Source organism: Trichosurus vulpecula, chromosome 2 (genome assembly GCF_011100635.1).
Source record: "Trichosurus vulpecula isolate mTriVul1 chromosome 2, mTriVul1.pri, whole genome shotgun sequence".
NCBI lineage: Eukaryota > Metazoa > Chordata > Mammalia > Diprotodontia > Phalangeridae > Trichosurus > Trichosurus vulpecula.
The window spans coordinates 39,349,747-39,359,643 of record NC_050574.1 but is presented as its reverse complement, the minus strand read 5'-3'; the positions used below and the strand labels follow the sequence as shown (position 1 = coordinate 39,359,643).

At 45.6% G+C, this 9,897-nt stretch overlaps 1 protein-coding gene across 1 annotated transcript; it reads left to right on the top strand.

Moving 5' to 3' along the window:
• The first annotated feature begins 294 nt into the window (after positions 1-294).
• Positions 295-1,290, top strand: LOC118836350 (olfactory receptor 49-like). Its single transcript, XM_036743667.1, has one exon. The coding sequence runs from the start codon at positions 295-297 to the stop codon at positions 1,288-1,290; it is 996 nt and encodes a 331-aa protein (XP_036599562.1).
• Positions 1,291-9,897: the final 8,607 nt, after the last annotated feature.

Sequence of the window (9,897 nt, the reverse complement as noted above, 5' to 3'; positions counted from 1 at the left end):
TCACTTTATATCAGTTCACGTAAGTCTTTCTAGGTTTTTCTGAAACCATCCTGCTCGTCATTTCTTAGAGCACAATAGTATCCATTACATTTATATATTGCAACTTGTTCAGCTATTCCCCAGTGGATGGGCACCTCCTCAATTTCCAGTTCTTGGCCACTACAAAAAGAGCTGCTATAAATATTTTTGCATAAATAGGTCATCTGAAGTCCTTTCTAGATGTAAGATTCTGTCTATTAAGAGCTCTGACCTCCTTTCTGCCCTGCCCCCCCCCCCCACCCCCCGCCACTTCAGATGCCTCCAGGAGGGTGGAGTGAGCTGGGGAACCACTCAGAGGGCACTGAGTTCATTTTACTTGGTATCACAGACCTTCGGCACCTGCAGCTCCTGCTTTTCACTGTCCTCCTGCCCACTTACCTGTTGACCTTGCTGGGCAACTTGTTCATTGTGATCCTTTCCCTGGTGGATTGCCGCCTACAAACCCCCATGTATTATTTCCTGAGGAATTTCTCCCTGCTAGAGATGGCCTTCACCTCAGTCATCACTCCCCAGGTTCTCAGTCACCTCCTCACAGGCCATAAGACCATCTCCCCACCAAGATGCTTCTCCCAGATGGTCCTTTATTTGACCCTGGGCACTGTGGAGTTCTTCCTGTTGGCTGTAATGTCTGTGGACCGATACCTGGCTATCTGCTATCCCCTGAGGTACCCAACCCTCATGACCAGCCAGGCCTGCCTGCGGCTGGTGCTGGGCTGCTGGGCTGGAGGTTTCCTTTTCCTCTCAGGGCCATGCATCTGGCTCCTCCTGCTGCCACTCTGTGGACCAAAGGTGCTCAACCACTTCTTCTGTGATAGCATCCCGCTTCTGGCTCTGGTGTGTACCGATACCAGCCGTCTGCAGCTGCTTGCCTTCTTGGTGGCTGTGTGCACCCTGGCCGGTGCCCTCACTGTGACAGTAGCCTCCTATGTCTGCGTCATCTGGACCCTCCTACAGCTGCCCTCTGCCCAGGGCCGGCGCAAGGCCTTCTCTACCTGCTCCTCCCACATCCTGGTGGTCTCCATCACCTATGGCAGCTGCATCATCATGTACCTCCATCCCACCCAGACAGGACAGCTGGACCTCAACAAGGGGGTGGCCTTCTTTAACACCACTGTTGCTCCCCTGCTGAACCCTTTTATCTACTGCCTGAGGAATAAGCTGGTGCAGCAGGTCAGCAGGGACATGCTGGTCAAAGGAATGGGGCCTTCTAGGCATCTCAGAGTTTGCCTGGGGGGCCCTGGGAGCTTCTAGAGAGGCCAGAACATGGAGGAAGTGGGGATGGAAGATGACAGGGTAGGAGAAAGAGCAATGCCTTGGGAATCAGAAGCCCTATGACTGAGGCTCAGTACTTACACTCAATAGCTCTGTGGTCTTGGAAGAGTCTCTTCTGTTCTCTAGGCTTCAATTTCACCCTCTGTCAAAGCCCAAATGGGGTCATGAAGAGTCAGACCTGAGACCATATAGATACAGAAAGAGAAAGAAAGGGAGGGAAGAATATAGAATATAGAAAGAATATAGAATATAGAAGAATATAGAAAAAAGTGGGAAAGAGGAAAAAAAGTGAATGAAGAGATAGAGTGATAAAGGTAAGAGAGAGATCAATAAAAGGAGAGACATAAAGGACATGAAAGGGAGGAAATTGGAGGGGAAGAGTGAGTAGAAGACAAGGTTGGAGGAGGAGGAGGTGTAGAAAAGAGGGCAAGAGACAAAGGAAAGCCAGGATGGAATGAGTTAGCAGATGGGAGAGGACAGGGAGAGTCATCACTCACAATCCCAAAGCCAAAGGGAAATTCTCCATTCCATAAGTCTCTAGATCTCCAGAGAAGCTCGGGCACTGTTTAGGTGTGATGGGGGACTTCTCAAAGTGGTGACCAAAGGAGATGCTTTGCCATAGCAGAGGAAGGATGTTCAACAAAGATATTCATTGCCACCCCTTTGTTGGCCACCTATGGTCCTCTGGTCCAGCCCCAAGAAAGGGCCCAACATCCTGACTTTACTCAGGAACCAGGACTGGCCCAATCCTGAGCTCCCTGAGCCAATCAAGTCCCAAGGACAGTTTCAATTTCTTTTAAGGAGACGCCCACCTGGCTGGGGACAGCTATAGGTGTTTCTGTTCCTCCAATCTTCCTAATCATTTCTCTGTCCAACTCACCACAGAAGCTCCCCACACTCTGCCTTCTCTCCTCACACCTCACTCTCTCACCTGAAGGCCTCACCTAATTCTTCCCTGAAAAATTGAGGTTGTTCACAAGAGTTTCCTCTCCTCCCTTTCTAATCTCAAACCCTTCTGCCATTATCTCCATGTCCTCCTTCACCCCTATCTCTAACCCACTTTGTTTCCAAGGCCAGTCCCTCTAGATACACCCTTAATAATCCCTTCTTACCCAGCAGGTTGCAATAATATTGCACCCACTGTCTCTTTTTTTAAAATCTCTTTCAATTTAGTGGCTCCTGCCCAGCCCCCCAGGAGCACTCTTAGGTGTAACCCACCCTTAACAAACCCTTACTCAATGCTGTCATTCCTGGTGTGTCTCTTCCCTTCTCAGCAAAACTCCTTGACAAGGAATAAACTTGGTGCCTCTTTTCTTTCTTCTACTTCTCTTCCCAATACCTGCAGTCTGGCTTTGGATCTCATCACTCAAGTGAATCTTCTCTCTCTAAAGTCCTCAGTGATATTTTGATGGCCAAATTGAGTGGCACCCTCTGGATTCTGATGCTCATTGGCCTCTGTAGCATTTCACACCATTGATCACCTTCTGCTCCTGGGTACTATCTCTCTTCTATTTCTCCTACCTGTCTACCTACCCCCTTTCACTGTCCTTAGTCAGACCTTCATCTATGCCATACCCAAATGCTTTGTCACTTTTCTCCCTGTTCATCTGGTAATTTCATGAGCTCTCATGGATTCCATTGTCATTTCTATGCAGATGATTCCCAGATTGGTATATTCAGCCCTAGTCTCCTTCTTCACCTACATTTCTACATCACCAGTTGCCTGTTGGACATTTCATCTTGGTGTCCAATAGACATCTCAGACTCGACACGTACAAAGAACTCATTGTCTTTCAATACCTCCAGCCCCTTCTGTATGATAGTCTAGGGCACCAGTATGTTTGCAGTCATCCTTGTTTCCAACCTAATTCATACAAAAAGTTGAAGAACTATGCTTTCACTCATTCTCTCTCCATTTAGCCAGTTTCCAAATCTTGTCATTTGTTCCTTTATAATGCCATGCCCTCCCTGACATAACCACCACCTCAGTACAATCTCCCATCAGCTCATGCCTAGCCTATTGCAATTCATCTCCCTGCATCAAAATTCTCTCTGCTCTGATCCTTCTAGAATGATTTTTCTAAAGCACAGGTCCTGGGGTGGCCAGGTGGTGCAGTGGTTAGAGAGCCAGGCTGTAATAGTAATTAAGGTGGGACTTTTTGCTGTTGACCTTTAATGATTCTGGCCTTTGTTTGAATGGGGCAGATAAAGTGGGATGTTTTTGTATTTCTCAGCACAGAGACAATTGGGAGCCATTGATTTGTATCTGATGTGATATTGGGGGTGGGGAACTTCTCCACGCCCAGTCGGTGTTCTCCCTCTGAGCCACAGCCAGAGTGTCCTGTGACTCTGGGCCAGCTGTTCTAATGAGCTCCTCAGCTGTACCCCCAGATGTTGAAAACTACAAATTGTATTTGGTCTGTAATTCAGGGGGCTGGCTTTTTCCCCTGAACTAGGTGGATGTTATTTGTGTGCTGGATTAAAGTAAGATTGTTAACCCCTTAACGTTGCTTCCCTTAAATAAAGCAGATCAAAAGGACCTGTGTTGGCAGCTTTCTGGGTGCTGGTTGTTGGTAGATCTTACGCCCCCACAGAAGCTGCTAGCTGGATTGTTGATACACAGGCCTGGAGTCAGAAAGACTTATCTTCCTGAGTTCAAATCCCACCTGAGATATTCCACAGCTGTGGAATCCTGGGCAAGTCACATGGCCCTGCTTGTCTTGGTTTCCTCACCTGTAAAATGAGCTGGGGAAGAAAATAGCAAACTACTCCTACTCTTGTGACCTACCATAGTTCACGTCTTTCCCCTCTCTGGCCATCACCTCCCTTCTGTGATTTACAAATGGTTCCAGCTGAATGAGCTCTAAGGTCCTTCTACATCTGATAGCTTGGATGCTCTGGAGTCTAGGCAAGATAGACCTCAACCCAGAGCCTTAGACATTCTTCATTTTCCCTCATTTTTTCCTTTACCTTATTTCTGGAAGGAGGCTTCAAAATAATTTACTACAAAGTGGTTCTTTTTACAGTCAGTGAAAGTGAGCCCAAAGGGGAGGTAAGGTAATTTAGAGGATTGTAGAATTGGTGATCACAAGAAACAATCTAGACCAAGTCCTTGATGATAACAATGAACAATCGGAGGCTTAGAGGGTAAAGAGTTTCTCAGTATTTGTGTTGGTAAGCAAAATGGGCTCTTAGCACTCAGTTCAACCAAGTGCCCTTGAAGAGTTTGGCTTTTGTTTCCTTTGATTAATTCAGTGTATTTCATTGAGTCTTACTAGGTGCTAAGCCCCAGGCCCAGACTCCTATTAGGTGCTAAGCCTATGTGGGTGTGAAGCTCCCAGGGTACTAAGGGGAGGTGCTAACTCAAGAGCCAATCATAGGAGCCTAAGTTCTGGTCATTCAGATGATGTTTGATGTCATCTGAAATGGTATAAGAAGAGAAGACAGAGCCATTTGCGCAGGGCTCTCACTTTTGGTGTGTGATGATGTGGGAATTCTGGGCAGCTGTAGCTAAGAGCCCTCCAGCTCGTAAACCCAGATGCTGGGACTTTGTTAAACTCTGGTAACTGTGTATTGGGATTTGAATCAGACAAGGTCTGTCTGTCGATGTTTGTACTTTGTTGTATTTTGCTTTTAAGTTCAGGGTGCTGGCTTTTTCCCCTGAACTAAGTGAATGGTATTTGTATGCTGAATTAAAGTAAACTTGTCAACCCCTTAACGTTGCTTTTCTTACCAAAGCAGATCAAAAGAACCTGGGCTTTTGCAGCGTGCTAGTAGCATGCTTGTTGTTGGACTTGTGTTGGTCTTTCACCCCCACAACAGCTGCTAGCCGGATTGTTGAAACAGTATTACATAGATAGCGAGACAATTGCAGTCTTCTTGTGTGTTTTCGTATTAGATGGTATCACATGCTTTGAGGCACCAGTCATTCGAGCTCTGGGTAGCATTTACTGCTTAGATCCTTCGAGTCAATTCCACAATTGAGGATTAAGCACCCACTGGATGCAAGACCTTAAGCCATAGAGATCAACTAACTCAGACCTCTGGACTCAAGGAGCTCCCAATTTGTTTGGGGTTAGATCCCAATGCAGAGAAATTTGAGAAATCATACCTTGAAGGGGATTTGTCATCACTCTCTGGGCTGCTGTGGTTCTCTATATCTTTCAAGGGGCTGATCCTCAGCTGCCCTTCCGCTATTCTGCCTTCTAGGACTGGAAGGCTTCTGTCCACAAGCTCAGGCTTCCTTTCTATTTGTGACCCAAGCTCATCCCCCAAGAATCCAGGTTCTTCAGTCTAGAGGGCATGTCCTCCCTTCGCCCAGATACTGTTCACAGTCATTCAGAAACTGAGCCCAGGGATGGAGGGGCCACACTCTAAGAAGTTTGCAGGTTCTTTGATTAATTGAAGAGTGGAGTGTGTGTGTGTGTGTGTGTGTGTGTGTATAAAGGACTGTGCCAGTGGGGAGCCTTCCTTTCTCCTACCCTCAGCCTTCCTCCTCTCTTCTCCACATAATGACATAATGGAGTCATGAAAGTGGTAGTTTACAGGAAACAGGCTTGTGAGAGGAAGCAGTAAAAGACAAGTTTCATCCCATGAATGGACAAGATCTTCACTATTAGAGCTGTCCAGGGCGGCTAGGTAGCACAGTGAATAGAGTACTGGTCCTAGAGTCAGGAGATCCTGAGTTCAAATCTGACCTCAGTCACTTATTAGCTGTGTGACTCTGGGCAAGTCACTTCACCCTGATTGTCTTCCCCTCCACCCCCCAAAAAACCCCAATTAGAGCTGTCCCAAGTTGCCAAATGCCAAGCAGCCTCTGGAGAGCAAGACTCTCCTTCACTGGAGGTTTTCAAACAAAGACTGGTTGGGGGCACTGTTGGAGACCCATTGGGAACATTGTGGAGGGAGTCCTTGGGCAGGGATGGGTTAGTCTGGATGCCTGTGAGCTCCTGGCCGGCTATGATGTTCCTTGGATCTGAGATTCTTTCTGTCATAGCAAGGGGGACTTCTGCCGATCATGTTGTCTCCTAAACAAGGGGCCTCCCCAGGTCCTCCCAATAACTGTTTCCTTTCCTTGATGAGGCTTTCTTGGTGAGATGTAAATTCCTTTCTAGGTCCAACTCCATTTTGCAGATAAAAAAATAAATAGCATTTATTCCTTTCAGGGATCTCCTTGCCCCATTGACTCTCACTGCTTTCCAGATCTCCAAAATACTGTTTGCCACCTTCGTGTATTTTGAGCATGTCTGGAAGCTGTCAGGCTTCTCGACTTTCCCCTCTCCCACCCATATACTACATAGGTCTAGAGCTTCAGGGAGTCTCAGGTTTTGGAAGTACTTGGTTTCCCCCAGGACCCTTGCCAGGGACAAGAATTTCAGTCCTCAGTGGCTGCAGAAGTTGGATTTCAGGATCACTTGGGAGGAGCAGATCCCTGAGTCATTGGAGCCACAATATTTACTGAGTACTCCACCTGGGCCAGTTAAGATGGAAGCAACTTAGCTGCATCTAAATCCCTGCCAGGATATGGTGATACTGAGAAAGGATTTGAAAGAAATGCTGGGGCCTAGAGGCAAGGAGACAGAGATATCCCAAAGGGTCCATGCAACAGCTCTTTATCCACTGGTTCCTTCCCTGTTTCAAACAAAGATTTCCTCCATACTTAAAGGTAACGAACAAAAGCCCAACTTTGCCCCTGGACTTATGGGATATCTCCTCTCTTTTACCTTGAAATTCCCAGAAAATAACACTGAGTACAGATTGCCTCTCCCCTTGCATTCATACTAAGCTGCCAACCTCTTGGAATCACTCCTCTCCCACTGTCCGTCCCTTTCCTAGCAATCAGCTGAATCTGCCTTCTTTAAGAACAGCAAGGATTTCTATCTTGCTGTATTTAGAATCCTTCCCCCAGGATTCATCTTCCTGGGCCTTCTCATAGTATTTCATGCTGTTAGTCTTCCTCTCTTCTTGTTTGTCTCCTGCTGCCAGTTTTTTTCACAGCAAGGATCTCTCTTCATTTTTCTCCCTTCCTGACATTTTCTTTTTGTTCAGTTGTTTTTTGGTTGTGTCTAGCTCTTTTTGACCCAATTTGGGGTCTTCTTGGCAAAGATACTGGAGAGGTTTGCCATTTCCTTCTCCAGCTCATTTTACAGATGAAGAAACTGAGGCAAACAGGGTGAAGTGACTTGCCCAGGGTCACACAGCTAGTAAGAGTCTTGAGGCCAGATATGAACTCAGGAAGATGGGTCTTCCAGACTCCAGGCCTGGGGCTCTATCTAATGGGCTCTTTTCAGGATTAGCATCCATAGTTTGACCCCTAGGCATTGGTGACCCCCTGAATTCTGACTTTGCCTTTTCTCCCTCCCCCACCCCATTGATTTTTTTTCCCATTAATTTTTTTTGGCTCACATAAGATGTAGATCAGTCCTAGACATAGAAATTGGGCTCTGGTCTGTCTCCTAAGCTTTACTTCAGCATCTCCAAATGCCTTTGGGGCTTTTTCTGCTGAAGACATCCCTAACTCCACATGTCCAAAGCAGAAAAGGAACAAAGCAAGACTGGGGGTGGGGGGTGGGGCTGTGCTAATGCAGTTGGAGCCAGCTCCACCACAGGAGCTTGATAAGTTTGGGGGTGGGGGTGGGGGTGAGAAGCTACAGCCCAGAACCCTGCAATGGCTATACATTGTGGAAAATATTATACTATTTTATATCATTTTTGTAATTTCAATAAGACTCAGGGCCTGAACTACTTAACCAGAAGAAAAGCCTGATCCTAACAGTCTCTTTGTTCTCTGAGTAAGCTCAGAGACATCTCTATCTTGTATCAACAAATCCAGATGGAGTATTCCTTGCTCTGTCCATGGCCATTAAGGGTGAAAACCTTGAGCCCAGACACTATCTTGAATTATGTGACTTTTCCTTATCTTAATATTTTATGGGCATATACTATGTTGTGGAATGTTAATGGCCAATTAAACACAGAGATCCTGGGGCTACAAATCCAATTGACACTTTGACAACTATCTAATTTGTTGTATTTACAATCTATTCCATTAAGGAAAATCCTCTTCTTGTATCATGGTTAAACATACATGGGGGTCATAAAAATGAGGTCATACAGGCTTGCTAGCTCTGCTAAAATAACGTATATAAGTTTTCTCATTGCTTTGTTCAGGCAGCCAGAGTTATACTCTGACTCCTTGTACGTACAAGTAAGCTAGCTCCGCTATGCTTTAAGGGAAAATAATAAACAACATGGATTTTTCTATCACCTAGCTCTGTTGTTTCCTTCAACCAAATTTTCAGGTTTAACAACATCAAGGCTTGATTTATTGTTTTCTTGATAAACTTGATTTAAGAAGTGATGGAGCAAAAGGTTTGTAATAGTGTCGATTAAATTTAAAAGAGAAGCCACCGTGCATAGAGTGCTGGGCCTGGAGTCAGGAAGACTAATCTTCCTAAGTTCAGATCTGGCCTCAGACTGGCTGTGTGACCCTGGGCAAGTCACTTCACCCTGTTTGCCTCCATTTTTTATCTGTAAAAATGAGCCGGAGAAGGAAATGGCAAACCACTCCAGTATCTTTGCCAGGAAGACCCCAAATGAGGTCGTAAAGAGTCGAGCATGACTGAACAACAAATTTAAAAGTGTATCATGTGTTGATTTGTGTTGTTGGTTTTTTTTGAGAACCAGTTGTTAATCATTTATTAGCACACCTCAGGCTAAGGGAAAATGTCTTCAAAATCAAAGATTGGTTTTAGACTAAAGAGGTTTGGGTTTGGATTTGCAATGAGAACAAGGTCAAGTTTGTGATTCACCCAGTTTTTTGTTTTTATTTGTGTATTTTTAACTTTCGACAAATGACAGCTTAACTCAGTCTCACTTTCTTCTTCAGAAAAATGTGTGGATTGGTATAAAAGATATCTAAGGAATCTCTGGGCAGAGATTAGAGTTTGGATCTAGGGTGGAGGAGGGGCCTGATAAAGCAGTTAGTGAGTCAATAAACATTTATAAAGTACTTACTGAGGGCCAGTCCTTTTTACCACAAAAAAGTCAAAGAAAGTATTCAATCCTCCCACCAAACCTCAACCCCGGTCAGAAACATTAACAAGAAAAACCAGTACCTGCCTGGAAGGAGAGCTCATTGTAATGGAAGAGACAAGCGGGAAATAGCTAGGCTGAGTTGATTAACCCCACCCCCGACCATTGCAGATTTTTTCTTGGCGTGGTGGGGTTTGAGGTCTTCCATCTGTGTAGCACACCTTTTGGAAGGGAGTTTTTCTGTAATGCACCTGAACATACTTGAATGGCTGGGGAGGAGCTTGAGTTGTGAAGGTTTAAATTCTGAAACAGTCAGAAACAATCCAAGAACTTTTCAGGTCCTCAAGGCTGAAGTCCAGGGGAAGAGCCGAAGCTTCTGCTCTCTCAGGAACTCAATGGAGAATCCGGATAGCCCAGACTCCATAGGTGAGTACCCTAAAAGGACAATTTTGTTTTCCTTATTGAATTCCTCTGATTGGGTTCAGATTCGGAAGTGACGTTTGGAACTGCCTGACGGCAGGAGCCTGACTTGATCAATCTCTCCTCCTCTAG

Bases quoted from the DNA above. Each gene is read 5' to 3' on its own strand.
- LOC118836350 (XM_036743667.1), top strand. From the start codon at position 295: ATGCCTCCAGGAGGGTGGAGTGAGCTGGGGAACCACTCAGAGGGCACT.